This window comes from Ranitomeya imitator, chromosome 10 (genome assembly GCF_032444005.1).
Source record: "Ranitomeya imitator isolate aRanImi1 chromosome 10, aRanImi1.pri, whole genome shotgun sequence".
In the NCBI taxonomy this organism is placed as follows: Eukaryota; Metazoa; Chordata; class Amphibia; order Anura; family Dendrobatidae; genus Ranitomeya; species Ranitomeya imitator.
Window position 1 is genome coordinate 19,297,438 of NC_091291.1, and position 21,085 is coordinate 19,318,522.

The 21,085-nt window shown below is 41.2% G+C and overlaps 1 protein-coding gene across 1 annotated transcript in view; it reads right to left on the bottom strand.

Moving 5' to 3' along the window:
* Nucleotides 1-10,003: 10,003 nt before the first annotated feature.
* The window catches only part of KCNN4 (potassium calcium-activated channel subfamily N member 4), a 44,058-nt gene continuing 32,976 nt past the window's right edge, over nt 10,004-21,085 (bottom strand). The window contains exons 3-8 of the mRNA XM_069742421.1: nt 19,856-20,268; nt 17,726-17,852; nt 17,422-17,532; nt 12,287-12,405; nt 11,978-12,047; nt 10,004-11,885 (exon numbers count right to left, since the gene is read on the bottom strand). Of these exons, the coding sequence (XP_069598522.1) occupies nt 11,739-11,885; nt 11,978-12,047; nt 12,287-12,405; nt 17,422-17,532; nt 17,726-17,852; nt 19,856-20,268 (987 nt within the window). The 3' untranslated portion in view covers nt 10,004-11,738. The remainder of the gene's footprint in view (nt 11,886-11,977; nt 12,048-12,286; nt 12,406-17,421; nt 17,533-17,725; nt 17,853-19,855; nt 20,269-21,085) is intronic.

Consider the following 21,085-nt stretch of genomic DNA (forward strand, 5'->3'; position numbering starts at 1 on the left):
ACCCCAATAAGTTTGCTAAGTTGGCAGATGAGGGGGGTGCCAGTACAGGGGTAGCACTGCTGCAGCCAGGCATGTCCTCTGAAAGCCGGAGGAGTGACTGCTCCAGTAAGGAGGGAAATAGGAGAGCAGGGCAGGCCAGACAGGTGCTGGTAGTGGGGGACTCAATTATTAGGGGAACAGATAGGGCAATCTGTCACAAAGACAGGGATCGTCGAACGGTGTGCTGCCTACCTGGCGCTCGAGTCCGACACATCGCTGATCGGGTGGACAGATTATTGGGAGGGGCTGGTGAGGACCCAGCGGTCATGGTGCACATTGGCACTAATGACAAAGTTAGAGGTAGGTGGAAGGTCCTTAAAGATGATTTCAGGGAATTAGGCTGCAAGCTGAAAGCAAGGACCTCCAACGTGGTATTTTCCGAAATACTGCCGGTACCACGTGCCACGCCAGAGAGGCAACGGGAGATTAGGGAGGTTAATAAGTGGCTCAAGAATTGGTGTAGGAAAGAGGGGTTTGGGTTCCTGCAGAACTGGGCCGACTTCTCAGTTGGCTACAGGCTCTACGCTAGGGACGGGCTGCACCTCAATGGGGAGGGTGCAGCTGTGCTGGGGGAGAGAATGGCTAGAAGGTTGGAGGAGTGTTTAAACTAGGAATTGGGGGGGAGGGTATTCATTTTATAGGAGGGGAAGATAGTGCAGACAGAGACCTGGGCACAAATAAGGAAGTTGGGGGTGGCGGTGGCATGGGGGTTGGGGTCAGAACAGTTAATAATTTAAGAAATAGAAGTACAGAGAGGAACATAAAGTGCATGTATACTAATGCCAGAAGCCTCGCCAACAAAACGGACGAATTAGAACTAATGTTGTTGGAGCATAATTATGACATGGTGGGGATATCTGAAACGTGGCTGGATGAGAGCCATGACTGGGCTGTTAACTTGCAGGGCTACAGCCTGTTCAGAAATGACCGTACAGATAAGCGAGGGGGAGGGGTGTGTCTATATGTAAAATCATCCTTAAAACCCATCCTGCGCGATAATATAGGTGAATTTAATGAAAATGTAGAATCCCTGTGGGTGGAGATAAGGGGAGGGGGAAAAAATAATAAATTACTGATAGGGGTTTGTTATAAATCTCCAAAAATAATGGAAGCAATGGAGAATATCCTCGTAAAGCAAATAGATGAAGCTGCGACTCAAGGAGAAGTCATTATTATGGGGGACTTCAACTACCCTGAAATAGATTGGGGAATAGAAACCTGCAGTTCCAGCAAAGGTAATCAGTTTTTGACAATTATGAGAGACAATTACCTTTCACAACTGGTTCAGGACCCAACAAGAAGGGGGGCACTGCTAGACCTAATATTAACCAACAGGCCAGACCGCATATCAAATATAAGGGTTGGGGGTCACTTGAGAAATAGCGATCACAAAATAATAAGTTTTCAAGTATCCTTTAAAAAGATGTGTAGTAGAGGGGTTACAAGGACACTAAACTTCAGGAGGGCAAATTTCCAACGGATGAGAGAGGATCTTGGTGCAATTAACTGGGACGATATCCTGAGACACAAAAATACACAGAGAAAATGGGAGACGTTTATTAGCATCCTGGATAGGACCTGTGCACAGTATATACCGTATGGGAATAAACATACTAGAAATAGGAGGAAACCAATATGGCTAAATAGAGCTGTAAGGGGCGCAATAAGTGACAAAAAGAAAGCATTTAGAGAATTAAAGGAAGTAGGTAGTGAGGAGGCATTAAATAAATACAGAAAATTAAATAAATTCTGTAAAAAGCAAATCAAGGCAGCAAAGATTGAGACAGAGAGACTCATTGCCAGAGAGAGTAAAAATAATCCTAAAATATTCTTTAACTACATAAATAGTAAGAAACTAAAAAATGATAGTGTTGGCCCCCTTAAAAATAGTCTGGGTGAGATGGTGGATGAGGATGAGGAAAAAGCCAATATGCTAAATGACTTTTTTTCCATCAGTATTTACACAAGAAAATCCCATGGCAGACAAAATGTCTAGTGATAAAAATTCCCAATTAAATGTCACCTGCTTAACCCAGCAGGAAGTGCGGCGGCGTCTAAAAATCACTAAAATTGACAAATCTCCGGGCCCGGATGGGATACACCCTCGAGTACTGCAGGAATTAAGTACAGTCATTGATAGACCATTATTTTTAATCTTTAAAGACTCCATAATAACAGGGTCTGTGCCACAGGACTGGCGTATAGCAAATGTGGTGCCAATATTCAAAAAGGGGACAAAAACTGAACTCGGAAATTATAGGCCAGTAAGCTTAACCTCTACTGTGGGTAAAATACTGGAGGGCATTCTAAGGGATGCTATACTGGAGTATCTGAAGAGGAATAACCTCATGACCCAGTATCAGCACGGGTTTACTAGGGACCGTTCATGTCAGACTAATTTGATCAGTTTCTATGAAGAGGTAAGTTCCAGATTGGACCAAGGGAACCCAGTGGATGTAGTGTATATGGACTTTTCAAAAGCTTTTGATACGGTGCCACACAAAAGGTTGATACATAAAATGAGAATAATGGGGATAGGGGAAAATATGTGCAAGTGGGTTGAGAGCTGGCTCAGGGATAGGAAACAAAGGGTGGTTATTAATGGAGCACACTCGGACTGGGTAGCGGTTAGCAGTGGGGTACCACAGGGGTCAGTATTGGGCCCTCTTCTTTTTAACATATTTATTAATGACCTTGTAGGGGGCATTCAGAGTAGAATTTCAATATTTGCAGATGACACTAAACTCTGCAGGGTAATCAATACAGAGGAGGACAATTTTATATTACAGGATGATTTATGTAAACTAGAAGCTTGGGCTGATAAATGGCAAATGAGCTTTAATGGGGATAAATGTAAGGTCATGCACTTGGGTAGAAGTAATAAGATGTATAATTATGTGCTTAATTCTAAAACTCTGGGCAAAACCGTCAATGAAAAAGACCTGGGTGTATGGGTGGATGACAAACTTAAATTCAGTGGCCAGTGTCAGGCAGCTGCTACAAAGGCAAATAAAATAATGGGATGCATTAAAAGAGGCATAGATGCTCATGAGGAGAACATAATTTTACCTCTATACAAGTCACTAGTTCGACCACACTTAGAATACTGTGCACAGTTCTGGTCTCCGGTGTTTAAGAAAGACATAGCTGAACTGGAGCGGGTGCAGAGAAGAGCGACCAAGGTTATTAGAGGACTGGGGGGTCTGCAATTCCAAGATAGGTTATTACACTTGGGGCTATTTAGTTTGGAAAAACGAAGACTAAGCGGTGATCTTATGTTAATGTATAAATATATGAGGGGACAGTACAAAGACCTTTCTGATGATCTTTTAAATCATAGACCTGAAACAGGGACAAGGGGGCATCCTCTGCGGTTGGAGGAAAAAAGGTTTAAGCATAATAACAGACGCGGATTCTTTACTGTAAGAGCAGTGAGACTATGGAACTCTCTGCCGTATGATGTTGTAATGAGTGATTCATTACTTAAATTTAAGAGGGGACTGGATACCTTTCTGGAAAAGTATAATGTTACAGGGTATATACACTAGATTCCTTGATAGGGCGTTGATCCAGGGAACTAGTCTGATTGCCGTATGTGGAGTCGGGAAGGAATTTTTTTCCCCAATGTGGAGCTTACTCTTTGCACATGGGTTTTTTTTGCCTTCCTCTGGATCAACATGTTAGGTTAGGCTATGGGTTGAACTAGATGGACATATAGTCTTCCTTCAACCTTAATGACTATGTAACTATGTAACTATGTAAGTCCGGTGAAATTGCAAAAAAAGTGCAATCCCACACTTGTTCTTTGTTTGGCTGTTTTGCTAGGTTCACTGAATGCTAAAACTGATCTGCCATTACGATTCTCCAGGTCATTACGAGTTCATAGACACCAAGCATGTGTAGGTTGTTTTTTATCTAAGTGGTGAAAATAAATTCCAAACTTTGCTAAAAACAAAAAAAAAATTTAGCAATTTTCCGAAACCCGTAGCGTCTCAATTTTTCGTGATCTGGGGTCGGGTGAGGGCTTATTTTTTGTGCGCCGAGCTGACGTTTTTGATACCATTTTGGTGCACATGTGTTATTTTGATCGTCCGTTATTGCATTTTAATACAATGTTGCGGCGACCCAAAAAAAAGTAATTCTGGCGTTTCGATTTTTTTCTCGCTACGCCGTTTAGCGATCAAGTTAATCCTTTTTTTTATCGATGGATCGGGCGATTCTGAATGCGGCGATACCTAATATGTGTAGGTTTTATTTTTTTTTATTGTTTTATTTTGAATGGGGCAAAAGGGGAGTGATTTGAACTTTTATATTTTTTTTTTTATTTTTTTTTTTCGGAAGCGCTTGTAAAATGCCGCTGTCAGAGTTTGACAGCAGTATTTAACTAGTTAATAGGCGCGAGCGGATCGCGATTCCACCCGCGCCTACTGCGGGCACATGTCAGCTGTTGAAAATAGCTGACATGTCGCTGCTTTGAGGTGGGCTCACAGCCGGAGCCCACCGCAAAGCGGGGGTACTGATGTCAGACGTCAGTATGGGGTTAAACCCCATCTTCTCTGCGGTATGCGGTGGAAAATGAAATGCTAGGTGAAATGTCGAGCAACAAAGAAAACCCTATATTAAAGGTCACCAATCTAACCCAAGGAGAGGTGCGAAACCGGCTAAATAAGATTAAAATAGATAAATCTCCGGGTCCGGATGGCATACACCCACGAGTACTAAGAGAACTAAGTAATGTAATAGATAAACCATTATTTCTTATTTTTAAGGACTCTATAGCGAAGGGGTCTGTTCCGCAGGACTGGCGCATAGCAAATGTGGTGCCAATATTCAAAAAGGGCTCTAAAAGTGAACCTGGAAATTATAGGCCAGTAAGTCTAACCTCTATTGTTGGTAAAATATTTGAAGGGTTTCTGAGGGATGTTATTCTGGATTATCTCAATGAGAATAACTGTTTAACTCCATATCAGCATGGGTTTATGAGAAATCGCTCCTGTCAAACCAATCTAATCAGTTCTTGTGAAGAGGTAAGGGTACCGTCACACACTGCCATTTCGATCGCTACGACGGTACGATTCGTGACGTTCCAGCGATATCGTTACGATATCGCTGTGTCTGACACGCAGCAGCGATCAGGGATCCTGCTGAGAATCGTACGTCGTAGCAGATCGTTTAGAACTTTCTTTCATCGCTGGATCTCCCGCTGTCATCGCTAGATCGGTGTGTGTGACACCGATCTAGCGATGCGATCCAGCGATGCGTTCGCTTGTAACCAGGGTAAACATCGGGTAACTAAGCGCAGGACCGCGCTTAGTAACCCGATGTTTACCCTGGTTACAAGCGTAAAACTAAAAAAAAAACAAACAGCACATACTTACATTCTGGTGTCCGTCAGGTCCCTTGCCGTCTGCTTCCCGCACTGTGACTGCCGGCCGTAAAGTGAAAGCAGAGCACAGCGGCTGTGCTTTCACTTTCACTTTACGGCAGGCAGTCAGTGAGTGCGGGAAGCAGAGGGAAGCAGACGGCAAGGGACCTGACGGACACCAGAATGTAAGTATGTGCTGTTTGTTTTTTTTTAGTTTTACGCTTGTAACCAGGGTAAACATCGGGTTACTAAGCGTGGTCCTGCCCTTAGTTACCCGATGTTTACCCTGGTTACCCAGGGACCTCGGCATCGTTGGTCGCTGGAGAGCTGTCTGTGTGACAGCTCCCCAGCGACCACACTACGATTTACCTACGATCACGGCCAGGTCATATCGCTGGTCGTGATCGTAGGTAAATCGTATAGTGTGACGGTACCCTTAGTTATAGGCTGGACCACAGTGAGTCATTGGACGTGGTATATCTCGATTTTTCCAAAGCGTTTGATACCGTGCCGCACAAGAGGTTGGTACACAAAATGAGAATGCTTGGTCTGGGGGAAAATGTGTGTAAATGGGTTAGTAACTGGCTTAGTGATTGAAAGCAGAGGGGGGTTATAAATGGTAGATTCTCTAAAGGTACCTTCACACATAACGATATTGTTAACGATATCGTTGCTATTTGTGACGTAGCAACGATATCGTTAATGAAATCGTTATGTGTGACAGCGACCAACGATCAGGCCCCTGCTGGGAGATCGTTGGTCGCTGAATAAAGTCCAGAACTTTATTTCGTCGCTGGACTCCCTGGAGACATCGCTGGATCGGCGTGTGTGACACCGATCCAGCGATGTCTTCACTGGTAACCAGGGTAAACATCGGGTAACTAAGCGCAGGGCCACGCTTAGTAACCCGATGTTTACCCTGGTTACCATGCTAAAAGTAAAAAAAAACAAACAGTACATACTTACCTACCGCTGTCTGTCCTCCAGCGCTGCGCTCTGCTTCTCTGCTCTCCTCCTGTACTGGCTGTGACCCGGAAAGCAGAGCGGTGACGTCACCGCTCTGCTTTCCGGCTCCCAGACAATACAGGAGGAGAGCAGAGAAGCAGAGCGCAGCGCTGGAGGACAGACGGCTGTAGGTAAGTATGTACTGTTTGTTTTTTTTTACTTTTAGCATGGTAACCAGGGTAAACATCGGGTTACTAAGCGCGGCCCTGCGCTTAGTTACCCGATGTTTACCCTGGTTACCGGCATCGTTGGTCGCTGGAGAGCGGTCTGTGTGACAGCTCTCCAGCGACCAAACAGCGACGCTGCAGCGATTCGGATCGTTGTCGGTATCGCTGCAGCGTCGCTAAATGTGAAGGGACCTTTACTTGGTCGCTGTGACCAGTGGGGACCGCAGGGGTCAGTATTGGGACCTTTTCTCTTCAACATATTCATTAATGATCTGGTAGAAGGTTTACATAGTAAAATATCGATATTTGCAGATGATACAAAACTATGTAAAGCAGTCAATACAAGAGAAGATAATATTCTGCTACAGATGGATCTGGATACGTTGGAAACCTAGGCCGAGAGGTGGCAGATGCGGTTTAACAATGATAAATGTAAGGTTATACACATGGGAAGAAGGAATCAATATCACCATTACACACTGAACGGGAAACCACTGGGTAAATCTGACAGGGAGAAGGACTTGGGGATCCTCATTAATGATAAACTTACCTGGAGCAGCCAGTGCCAGGCTGCAGCTACCAAGGCAAACAGGATCATGGGGTGCATGAAAAGAGGTCTGAACACATGATGAGAGCATTATACTGCCTCTGTACAAATCCCTGGTTAGACCGCACATGGAGTACTGTGTACAGTTTTGGGCACCGGTGCTCAGGAAGGATATAATGGAAGTAGAGCGAGTAAAAAGGAGGGCAACAAAATTAATAAAAGGGATGGAGGAACTACAATACCCAGATAGATTAGCGAAATTAGGATTATTTAGTCTAGGAAAAAAAGATGACTGAGGGGCGATCTAATAACCATGTATAAGTGTTTAAGGGGACAATACAAATATCTCTCCGAGGATCTGTTTATACCAAGGAAGGTGATGGTCACAAGGGGGCATTCTTTGCGTCTGGAGGAGAGAAGGTTTCTTCACCAACATAGAAGAGGATTCTTTACTTTTAGGGCGGTGAGAATCTGGAATTGCTTGCCTGAGGAGGTGGCGATGGCGAACTCAGTCGAGGGGTTCAAGAGAGGCCTGGATGTCTTCCTGGAGCGTGACAATATTGTATCTTACAGTTATTAGGTTCTTCTCAGTTTTTTATATTCTCTCTCAAACAGGGTTTTTTTTTGCTTATCCAAGTTTCTCTTGAAATTGATATTTCTAAGTATTTCTAGCATTATTATAGCAGAGGACTACTTCTGATTATTTTTTTGTTTTTTGGGGGGCGGTTGTTCACCTTTGGGGACAATTTTATTTGTTTATTGGGCTTAATCATTTTTGCAATTTGGTTTCAATGAAAATATTGTCCCCTATTGGCTATTACTATTTTTATTTATTTTATTTATTTATTTCCAGCACATTCAACATTTGATGTGGTCTGTGGTCATAAATCAGACGAGAGGAGCTCAAGAAAAAAGTTACAAGCACTCCCATCAAAACAATCGCGCTGGCGGATTCTCAGCTCATTCCACAGCCAGCAATAATCAGTGCAAAGTAGAGGCTGTAGAAGGCAAATTGTGCAAAATTTGTATTTTAACCCAACTGCCGAATGTGTCCCAAATTCTATGCATTTGAGATACACAAAAAGGGGAAAAACACTTTAACTTACATTGGCAACATGTACAGACGTGTCTACATTAACAGGAGCTAAAATCAGTCAATTCTCAGATCGGAGGGACCCAATGTCCTCCCCCTGATAGTTTTGTGACCCCTTATAGTCAAGTCATTTAGTCCTACTCAAGGCTTCATGTCTGCTTACATGATGCGCAGCATTGGATGACATTTCCCCCAAAGTTTTGTTTCGTAGATTTGCCGATGCCTGGGGGGATAAAGAGTGCAATGTGATACTTTTTAGGGATAAACTTCCAAAGTATATTTGACCCTTCCTTTATCTGTACTATATTGTGTCTGAGACATTGACACTGATCTCAAGGAGAAGCAAGATAACATTGGAGGACGCGAGGGACAAACGAAAAACATTTCTATTGTAGAATCGAGGGAAAAAAAAATCAACCTGGAGGCATGTTCTTCTCGAACCTAAGTCTTAGTCACCTGAAAAATGTCTCTGCTTTGGCTAACCCCTTTTATTTTACTGAATAGTATTACAACCTCATCTGCGCTCCGTCATCAGCTTGTGGGTTAGTTCCTAACTTGGTCTTTTCATTATCTCTTTTCTGTTGGCCTCGGGTGAGGCTCATACTACGGAAACCTCTAGCTCCATTCCTCTCATTGCCAGTTATAGGTTTTACTTGACCTTGATTTTGTCCATATATGTCTGCTGTGCTGACGTATGTTATAAAGTTGCTGACCTTGCATTATTTGACAATTCTGATTTGGTTTCTTCTCTTGTTTTAAACCTTTCTCTGCCAACCCACTCTACCGGCCAGCAGTCCCTTCATGGACTCAACCCATTGTGCCCTGTTTAAGTTCACAGGGTGAAGGCCAAGGTCTTCTTGGGATTGATATATGCATGGCCTCGTGCGCGGCTCATACTACGGAAACCCCAAGCTCCCTTCCTTTCATTGCCAGTTATAGGTTTTACTTGACCTTAATTCTATCTGGAATCTACTTAGCAAAGTCAGAATAACAGTGTTAACCAGGTCAGGCAGAGTTTATAACTGGCCGTGGTAGACAGGAACTCCGGAGCTGAAATAGCTATCAGCCAATAGCAGGGAGCCAACACAAAACAGAAGGTAGCCATCAAACTCCAATCCTAGCCGGCAGCACAAGTGACAGAGATTTACACAGAACCACAAACTTGTTGCCCTCATGAAAAGTGCAGCAACGTCCGGTGACAGAAGCAGAAACTGGGCAGGCACCAGCACAGATGTCACAGGTTAAAGTAAAGTACCCTGAGCATGAATGTTTTCAATTGTAATAGGTAATAGTGCAGTAAGCAATGGCATATCTCCCCAGGAGAGCAAAAAAAAGAAATTCAACATGTCCAACCCTTCTTTTCCCTAAATATCTGCCTTGGAGTAGAGTTTGGATACCTCCATTAACATTAGACGGTCAACAATTCCTGCTAACATAGTTAGCAAGGTCAAAAAAAGACATTTGTCCATCCAGTTCAGCCTATATTCCATCAGAAAAAGTCCCCAGATCTACGTCCTTCTAAAGAACATAATAACTGTAAGATGCAATGTTGTTGTGCTTCAGGATGACATCCAGGCATCTCACTACCCTAACAGTAAAGAATCCTCTTCTATGTGGGTGGGAAAACGTTCTCTCCTCTATACGCAGAGAATACCCCCTTGTGACCATAGCTAAAATTAACCGGTTTGGCTTAAAAGTCATCTGAGTATGCTCACTTTAAGGATAGGCAAAATTTTTGGATTCCTGGAAACTCCCTCAAAGGCAGTCAAGACAATAAGATGACAAACGAGAGCTAAAATATTCTTTATTACTCTGTTGTTATTCTGCATAGTTTTTTTTATGGGTTTGGTCAGAATCTGAAAGTTCTCTTAGTTACATCTATATATCATTTGAAAACATGACCCCGCCCTATTGTCAATAAACAGACAAACATTAAATATAGCTTTAACATTTCAGAAGAATTCTCCTTTTTAAATGGAACTTGGTCCCATTTTTCAGGCCGTTATAATCCTGTGAAATTTGTGAATTCTGAACTTTTTATCTACAAGCACTTAATTTCTTGGATCTTGACTTCCGATCCTAAAAGTTGTAGTGATTTGTAAAGTATCTCATTTACTATGTTAGCCAACCTCCTTCCAATATCCACTTTACTTTAGAGTTCTCCACCTCTACTAACGTCTACAGATTAAGACTTAACTGTGGCTTCACAATGCCCCACCTTGCCAAGAACCCCACTTAAGCATCATTTTCTTCAGTAAGGCTCAATTACGGCTTCATTTTTTAAATCCAGACACCATCTTTTAAATAAAGGATTAAACTTAAGCCCACCATCTTTAAACAAGAGCCCATCTTGGCACCACTTTCTCAACTAAAGACCCGTTTCAACCTGTTCGTTCAAAGCTTAACCTAGGCTTCACCATTTCATCCAGGACTCCATCTCGGCAAGACTAATTCAAACAAAGCTTAACCCCGTGCTCCTTTTCTTTTTCAGCTAAACCTTAGTTTCACCTTTTAAACCAAAGAGCCACTTTACGATCATCTTTTTAACCAATGACCCACATTTGTTCTACCATTTTCACCAAGACTTATCTTTGGCTTCACCTTATCAACTATAACAAAGCCTTGGCTACACCTTTCCAATTTAGATCCCACCATGGCTTCAGTTTCTCAATCAAGAGGCTGCTTTTTGGATCAGCTTTTTTACCAAGGCTCACCCTTGACTTAACTTTTCAATCAATTCTTAACCTTGGCTCCAACATTTTTCAAGATCTGAAATCAGTGCTTTTTTTTAACCAAGGATGCATCTTCTCAAACCTTATCATTCAAAGCTCAACCTTAGCTTCTCCACATTTCAGCCATGGCCCCATCCTGGCTATGTTAATTCACCCAAAGCTTAACCTTGGTTCTATATATCCAACAAAGTCTCAACCTTGGCTCCACTTTTTTAATCAAGAAGCCCCCTTGGCATCACTTTTTTGACCAAGGACCCAATTAGGTTCTACCTTGGGTCCCTCTTTGGCTCCACCTTGTCAACCATAGCACAGCCTTGGCTACATCTTTCCAATTATAATCCCACCTTGACTTCAGTTTTGAACCAAGCTTTGTCTCCATCCCCTTTTTCACTTCATGTTGGCCAATAATCATATTTTGTACTCCTCTACTGTAGATCTACAAAAATAATCTCTTATTTAAAAATGACATATACTCCTTTTAGAGATGGACATAAACCTTATGATCCATGCTTCAAATGTGTAGTACAAGTTGTCCATGAAGACCACCATTTGACCTTATCTTCTTTGAAGACCTCATCAGTAGTTCTGAAGACGAGTCAACTACAACAAAGTTTATTTAGTAGTAACCAGTCCTCTCGAGGCTCCAAGCAGACAAAAAAGTGTTATTTTCCTCTTAACCCTTCGAACAATGAAGGCGGGGAGGTGGAAGACAATTATTCAATGGTAAACAAAACGAAAGAGATGTCTGAGAGTTTCAAGAGGACCTTCCAAATGTTTTGGCTTGTCCTTGTCAGTGTGTCAACTGGGGAGACTCTATGGCTGTCAATATTAAACGGCTGATCTCATCCAGTTTCTTATCTAGTTGGTCAATCCTCTTCTCCAGGTCTTGGTGTGAGGAGGTAAAGTTATAATCAAGGTCCGTCATGATCATCTGCATCTAGAGAACATAGAGCATCATTGAAGGACACCCATACATTTAGTCTTTAAGAACATCACCAAATAATGATTACCACCAATTCTTCTACTTACTTTGGAAATGTCGACCATGGCATTGACCTGATCCTTCAGATTTTTGTGCTTTATTCTTTTTCGACGGAATCTGTGAAAATAAATATGAATTTTAGAACCTCCAAACCAAAACATCAAAGATCAATGACATATGGGAACCCAAGTAGAAGAAGGTAGCTACTTCCTCCCTCTCTGATGCCACTATTGTCCTACTTGGTATCCCTTGATTTTGAACTTTTATTGGAAAAAAAACAAAATTTTATGGGTATAAATTATGGAAAGACCCTGGATCCAAAGGGCAATAAATGGGGCTTGTGACGTTGGACTTACATATGAATGGCTCCTAATAGCTCCCGCTGGTGCATTTGGATCTTGGCCATGTCTCCCTGCTTCGTGTGCTTATGGAGCAGCCAGGCCTCTCGCAATACATTGGCAGCTCTACATTTAATCTAAAAGAGAAAAGAGGGAGATTTATAAAAGTGTTTTCACCAGAAAACTGGTATAAAATGCTTTGAAAAGTTTTCAAACTTTTTCTGTAATGCGGAGTTGCCAAAAAAATTTCAGCCAGTTTTATCAGCTTTGCAAAAGTTGGGGGAGTTAGGAAGGGGGTAGAAGAGAGTGTAGCTACGCCTGCTCGTCAAGTTCAGCATAAGTGCAGGTGCTTCTTCAGTTTACAATTTTCCCCAAAACATATTTTCGCAAATCAGTAAGTGAGCTTATTCTGTTTTAAAGGAAGAAGATTAGAACTCTAGCACCACCTATTGGAAGTAGCAAACCTAAAAGTCAATATCGACCCTTTAACGAGCCTTGCCACATAACTTAGGATTAAAAGCCAAAACCATAATCTTAGTTTGCAGACACTGTGTTTTGGGTCTGTTGCCCTTTATCAGTGCAAAGTGTGAGATCTGGTTTGGCTGGATGAGAGGCGTCTGACTGGGATGCAAGGGGTAAGGTTTCTCCTTGCGGAAATTGACATGTCAAGACTGCCATGCCATGCTGAGGAGACTTAAAAGCATTTCAGTGCTCCTCTGGGACATTAAATATGCAAATTACCTCTTCAGAGAGGAAGAGGAGTCGAACTCTAGCACAACCTATTGGAAGTAGTTATCCTAAAAGTCAATATCGATTCTTTTAATGAGCCTTGCCATATGACTTAAGATAAATTCAATCTAAGGAATGCAAAACGTTACCCCTTGGATCCTGGTCAGACACCTCTCACACAGTCAAACCAGATCTCATACTTTGCACTGACGAGGAGCAGAACCCAGAAACACAGTGTCTGCAAATTGAGATTATGGTTTGGCTTTTATCCTAAGCCATGTGGCAAGGCTCGTTAAAGGGTCGATATTGGCTTTTAGGATAGCTACTTCAAATAGATGGCTCTAAAGTTCCTGTCCTCTTCCTCTCTGAAGAGACTATTTGTATATTTAATTTCGCAGAAGAGCATTGCAAGGCTTAAGTCTCCTCACCTTGGCATGCCAATCTTGACATGTCACTAGCCACAAAAAGAAATGTTATCCCATAGATCCTGATTTAAATTTTGAAAGGCATATCTGTGTTTTCTGAGCTCTCCTCATTTAAATCTATGACCACATCAAAGTTCTGCCCAACTTTGATGTGGTCATAAATAGACAGGGGAGTTCAGACAAGAGTTAAACTTTCCCTCTCAGAAAGAGTTTACCCATGGATACTCTGTTAACTCGTTCTGCAGTCAGAAATAAAACTGTAATGCCAAACGGTAATACATGTGGAATGAAACCCAATTCCAAAAATTATCCAATTCCAAAAATTATTTATAGCCCTAAATACATGCATTTAAGCAAATTTCCAACAGGCACCAATTAGGAACAAACTTCTCGCTTTACTATAAAAAAAGCTTTCCTTTTTCGTTGGAAATGAGTCGATCCGGCCATTTCTGGAGAATAGTCTTTAATGTTCACTACGGCTTTTCAAAAGACGGGTTCCCAAGAGGTCAAATCTGGAAGACGGGCCACCGGCCGATGCGTATTAATGCCCCCGATTGTCTCCATTGTGGATCTGCCATAACATGATTCATAAATGTCTCTCTTCCTGTATGGAAATCTTAATTGTTTCCTGTGTGGAAGCTGAAGTCTTCTGACCCAGCTATAATAAGAATCCACAGGTCGCGCCCTTCGGGGCCTCCCGGTATTGTGCGGCTACCAAGGGCACCTTTTGGGTTGCTGAGAAACATGGAGAAAAAGCCTCTGTTGCCCGTAATAGTAGAAAGGCAAGGTCGTTATCAGAAGGTCGCAGAACATTCGGCCCCTCCGGTGGTGTGACTGGAGTTTCCTTAACTATTGTACAACTTTAGAAAGCACCATGTGGCGGGTAGCGTGCCAGCACAACACAACCGGCAGGGTCATGTTGCTGAACGGGTGAGGTGCTACCGGAGGTAACCAGAAGATGCCTGTGGTATAAACGTATGGATGTAAGAGTAGTAAGCCAAAGTGGTGCTGTACGGTACTATACACCTGACACTACTGGGCACTACAGTATTTATCTGGGCACTGTCGGGCATTACTGGCCGAGATACTATATGGCACTCTTAATTTTGCGCTATTGCTATGGACATTGTATAGCTGGGGCGCTATATGTTGTCGATGCACACTGGCAGTATTGATTTGGGCACTGTATGATACTATTGATCTGGACACTATGGCATTATTTATTAGGATACTGTATGATACTATTGATCTGGACACTGGCATTTTTGATATAGACACTGTATGGCATTATTTATTAGACACCATCACTATTGATCTGGACACTATATGGCATCATTCATCTTGAAACTGTGGCGCTACGGATCTGGACACTGTATGGCGCTACGGATCCGGACACTGTATGGCGCTATCGAGCCGGACACTGTATGGTGCTATCGAACCAGACACTGTGTGGCGCTATCGATCTGGACACTGTATGGTGCTATCGAACCAGACACTGTGTGGCGCTATCGATCTGGACACTGTATGGCGCTATCAATCCGGACACTATGGCGCTATCGATCCGAAAACTATATGGTGCTATCGATCCGGACACTGTAAAGCTGTCTTTCTGGACACTGCTTGGCGCTATTGATCCGAAAACTGTATGGCGCTATCAATCCGGACACTGTATAGCACTATTGATCTGGACACTGTATGGGGCTGTCGATCTGGACACTGTATGGCACTATCGATCCGGACACTGAGTGGTGCTATTGGTCCCGACACTGTATTGCACTGTATCGAACCGGACACTATTGAATAATTGATCTAAGCCCTATATGGCATTGATCTGGATGCTATATTATGCTCTTAGTCTTGGTACAGTATGGCGCTATTGAGCCGGTCTCTTCATGGCGCCATCGATCATGCCACTGAATGGCGCTATTAATCTGGACACTATGGCACGATTGATCTAGGCTCTCTGATGCCTGTGATCTGGACCCTATGTGGCACTTGATCTGGATGCTATATTATGCTCTTAGTCTGGGCACTGTATGGCGCTATTGATCTGGCAACATTATCTTGCACCTGTATGGCGGCTTTATTTAGGAATTACATGTTACTTCTCATCTCTCTGTGTTGCTCCGGGCACAGTATGGAACGGTTAATATAGACATTGTATGACCCTAGTGCGCTGCACCCTGTCCCTTTGGACATCATTATCTTCCCACTATTTACCAGCACAATTTGGAGGTTAACCGTTCTGGGAAAAATGGTCAGGGCAGTTATTGTTCGGTTTTTGCCCCATCACATGATTCTTGATCTCATGAGGCACCACTGGGGAGTTTCTTCACATTGATGGCTTCATACATGTGATGTGTAAGAGTGGCGGCATCACAGTACACCGCCACTAAGTGCAGAACTGGATTCCCAGAGTGCAGCTTTATTTCCAGCGTAGGTAGCACGCGGTCAGGAACCTGCTGGCAGATGAGATCACTATTGTATTCGGTAAGGTCATTTCTCAGGCCGACGGCTCCCGCTGGTCCCAGAGCCGGATCTGTATTGTTTGCTGAGCCCACCGCACGCAATGTACGCGCGACGTGTTGTGCCAACGGTTGCTATGATGGAGGACATCACGTCCAAGGCAGCAGAATGTAGGACTAAGGGTGCATTAAGGGTTAATATATGCTGATTGCTGTCTATCTTGCAAGCAGATGTTGTCATTTGGGGGAGATATATATATATATATATATATATATATATATATATATATATATTATTTTTTTTTTTTTTTTTTTTTTTACCACTTTTTATTGCAAAATGACCCCCAAAAATTCAATTCAGCATTTAATTTTTTTTTTTTAACACCATTTACCATATTGGTTTATTAACTTTATATATTTTCATAGATTGGACTTTCACGGATTGTTTATTTTTTTAAGTATTTCTTTTTTCTCTAATTATATTGGTTGCTGATTTATTTATTTATTTTTTGTTTGGTACCAAATTCTTCAAATAGCGCACACTGGTTCATTCATTTTGCACAAAACCAAACAAGCTGCTTTTTTTTTTTTTTTTTTCTTATTTCTTTTACCTTTTTAGGTGCATTTTTTTGCAAGCAAGAAGCCATATACACGTTCCATTAAAATTGGATTAAGAATTTGTGCAAAACTTTGCAATATGCAAATAAATCACTTTGTAAGGAATTGGAAAACGTTGGGGTAAAAATGTTACAACTTATTAAAAAAAAAAGTTAAAAGTAACAATTCGGCTGCAAGTTTCGAGAATTTCCAAAAACATAATGGCGAACAGCAAGAAAAAATAGCTGAAGTAAAAAAAAAACTTTTTTTTTTTTCGTTTCTTTATTTTTAAATTGGAGAAAAAAAGGTGATTTCCATTTTTTTATTATATTAATATTAAATTAAAAAAGCTTATTTTATTAACTATTACTTTCTATCTTTTTTTTAAACCTCCCATCGCTTGATCATTAGCACCCCGCAATCACAATACCATGAAAACTAATTGCAACAATTTAAAAGCTGCTGTAAGAGATTGACAGCAACATCTAAATAGTTAACAGCAGCAATCTGCGCCAGCTCTGGTTGCTGCTGATTGACAGCAACATCTAAATAGTTAACAGCAGCAATCTGCGCCAGCTCTGGTTGCTGCTGATTGACAGCAACATCTAAATAGTTAACAGCAGCAATCTGTGCCAGCTCTGGTTGCTGCTGATTGACAGCAGCATCTAAATAGTTAACAGCAGCAATCTGTGCCAGCTCTGGTTGCTGCTGATTGACAGCAGCATCTAAATAGTTAACAGCAGCAATCTGCGCCAGCTCTGGTTGCTGCTGTTAGAGACGGACCATTTAATGCAATTGTCACCCACAGTGTATGAAAATGGAAGACAATGTGAAGTGAACGTGCAAGTTTTATTTGATACACCCAAGAAAAAAAAAACAGTTGTTTTTATAAAAAAAAAAAAAAAATACACTAATTATTGCGCAATGCAACACTTACCTGTTTCATATAACGAATATCCATCATGAAGTTGTGGACGTGCTTCTCTGCCTTTGTAAATTCCAGTTTCTGAGCAGCTACAGCAACGATTAGAGCCGTACATCCGACCCCCTGAAACAGACGCACAAGGTGAAACCCCCCTACAAAGTCAGTGTCACATAATGAACAAGGAGCCATGAAGAGTTGTCATGAGGATATGGGATAATATAAAAATGGTTTCATCTAGCAAATAAATGATCATGATATGGCTTCTATCATGTCCTAGTTTTTGCCTGTCCCTTGAGAATCTGACTTTTTGTCTTACCATAACTCCTGTGAAAAGGCACACCATCTTCCCACACACCGTTACAGGCACCAAATCTCCATAGCCAATGGTTAGAAAGGTGATAGGAATCAACCACATAGCACTGGTCAGATCAGCTGTCGTATCTCTGTGAAAACAAATATAACGGCAATAATACTGCCCCCTATGTACAAGAATATAACTACTATATTACTGCTACTATGTACAAGAATATAACTGCTATAATACTGCTCCAATGTACAAGAATATAACTACTATAATACTGCTCCTATGTACAAGAATATAACTACTATAATACTGCCCCTATGTACAAGAATATAACTACTATAATACTGCCCCTATGTACAAGAATATAACTACTATAATACTGCCCCTATGTACAAGAATATAACTACTATAATACTGCCCCTATGTACAAGAATATAACTACTATAATACTGCCCCTATGTACAAGAATATAACTACTATAATACTGCCCCTATGTACAAGAATATAACTACTATAATACTGCTCCTATGTACAATAATATAACTACTATAATACTGCTCCTATGTACAATAATATAACTACTATAATACTGCTCCTATGTACAAGAATATAACTACTATAATACTGCTCCCTATGTACAAGAATATAACTACTATAATACTGCCCCCTATGTACAAGAATATAACTACTATAATACTGCTCCTATCTGCAAGAATATAACTACTATAATACTGCTCCTATATGCAAGAATATAACTACTATAATACTGCCCCTATGTACAAGAATATAACTACTATAGTACTGCTCCTATGTACAAGAATATAACTACTATAATACTGCTCCTATGTACAAGAATATAACTACTATAATACTGCCCCTATGTACAAGAATATAACTGCTATAATACTGCCCCTATGTACAAGAATATAACTGCTATAATACTGCCCCTATGTACAAGAATATAACTGCTATAATACTGCCCCTATGTACAAGAATATAACTGCTATAATACTGCTCCTATGTACAAGAATATAACTGCTATAATACTGCTCCAATGTACAAGAATATAACTACTATAGTACTGCCCCTATGTACAAGAATATAACTACTATAATACTGCTTCTATGTACAAGAATATAACTACTATAGTACTGCCCCTATGTACAAGAATATAACTACTATAATACTGCCCCTATGTACAAGAATATAACTACTATAATACTGCTTCTATGTACAAGAATATAACTACTATAATACTGCCCTCTATGTACAAGAATATAACTAATATAATACTGCCCCTATGTACAAGAATATAACTACTATAATACTGCCCCTACGTACAAGAATATAACTGCTATAATACTGCCCCTACGTACAAGAATATAACTGCTATAATACTGCCCCTATGTACAAGAATATAACTGCTATAATACTGCCCCTATGTACAAGAATATAACTACTATAATACTGCCCCTATGTACAAGAATATAACTGCTATAATACTGCTTCTATGTACAAGAATATAACTACTATAATACTGCCCCTATGTACAAGAATATAACTACTATAATACTGCTCCTATGTATAAGAATATAACTACTATAATACTGCTCCTATGTACAAGAATATAACTACTATAATACTGCTCCTATGTATAAGAATATAACTACTATAATACTGCCCCTATGTACAAGAATATAACTACTATAATACTGCTCCTATGTATAAGAATATAACTACTATAATACTGCCCCTATGTACAAGAATATAACTACTATAATACTGCCCCTATGTACAAGAATATAACTGCTATAATACTGCTCCTATGTACAAGAATATAACTACTATAATACTGCTCTTATGTACAAGAATATAACTACTATAATACTGCTTCTATGTACAAGAATATAACTACTATAATACTGCCCCTATGTACAAGAATATAACTACTATAATACTGCCCCTATGTACAAGAATATAACTGCTATAATACTGCTCTTTTAGATTTACCTCTATCACACCTGAACACATATTTCGATGGCCTGGTAATCTATTAGCAGATAATTAGTGTATTTCCCCCTAGAGCATTTGCACCATATCTTTTATTTGCCCCCAATGAGGAATCATTAGTTGCCCTCTTACCTCTCACACACGGACAGGACCCAAGAGGACACAATCCAGAGACTGACGGTCAGGATGAGCAGGACCCGACCTGGGCAGGTGTTCATCAGGATCTTTATAACAAACTGGTACTGAAATTTGATCTTGTTTAGGGCCCCGATGCTCCGATAAGAGGCGTCCACCAGCACCTTACTGTGAAGCAGCACCGTCCTGGGCAACAGGTAAACACGAAGGAACATCAGGATGGACAGGAATATTTCGGCTTGTGAGAGGAAGACCAGTTTCTCCGAGTCGGGTACCTTGTTTTCTTCACACCGTCGCACGAAGGGAAAAGGGTGGATGGCACATACTAGAATTTCTAGAAAAATCCATGCCGACTTCTTAGTATTCACAGCAATGCGCCAATGCACTAAAGAATTATCTGTCATGAAGAGCTGAAAAGAAGACATCAAATATGGATTTAGTTCTTGCATAACAAGGCCTCATTAATCTAGGTACCCTACTTATTAGAAGCAATCATGTATATGACATGGAAGCTGCTGCTTCAATTGTTAGATCTTATCTTCAGCAGCCACCACTAGGGGGAGCTCACTGCATACAGTTTTCTTATTCAGTTCAATGTGTGATCTGTATACCATGCGCTCCCCCTAGTGGTGGTTGTAGGTAGCAAGAACGTTATATTCTACTGCAATATTTATGAGGACGATTTGGAGCTCTGTATGAGAAAATAGAGGTCTGATCACTCTTATATTCATAAGCATGCATATAAACGCTATAAGATTAAATTTATACATTGGAATAATACTGATTATCTTGGGACAACGGCATCTAGGGTGGGATATATTAGGTAGCATATCAAGAGGTACTAAGGTTCTTCACGATGATGTGTTGGAAGGGTTGTTGGATGTTCCCTGGATGTGGCAGGTCTTGTGGGGCATTTTTGGTATACAGCATGTTTACTTTGGTGCTTCCGGTATACGCCAGGTCTTGTAGATTGTTCCTTGTATACGCCAGGTCTTGTGAGTTCTTCCCAGTATACGTCAAGTCTTGTGGGATATTCCCAGTATATAACATGTCTTGTAGAGTGTTCCTTGTATACAACAGGTCTTGTGGGATGTTCCCGCTTTACGGCAGGTCTTGTGGGGTGTTCCCGGTATACGGCAGGTCTTGTGGGATGTTCCCGCTTTACGGCAGGTCTTGTGGGGTGTTCCCGGTATACGGCAGGTCTTGTGGGATGTTCCCGCTTTACGG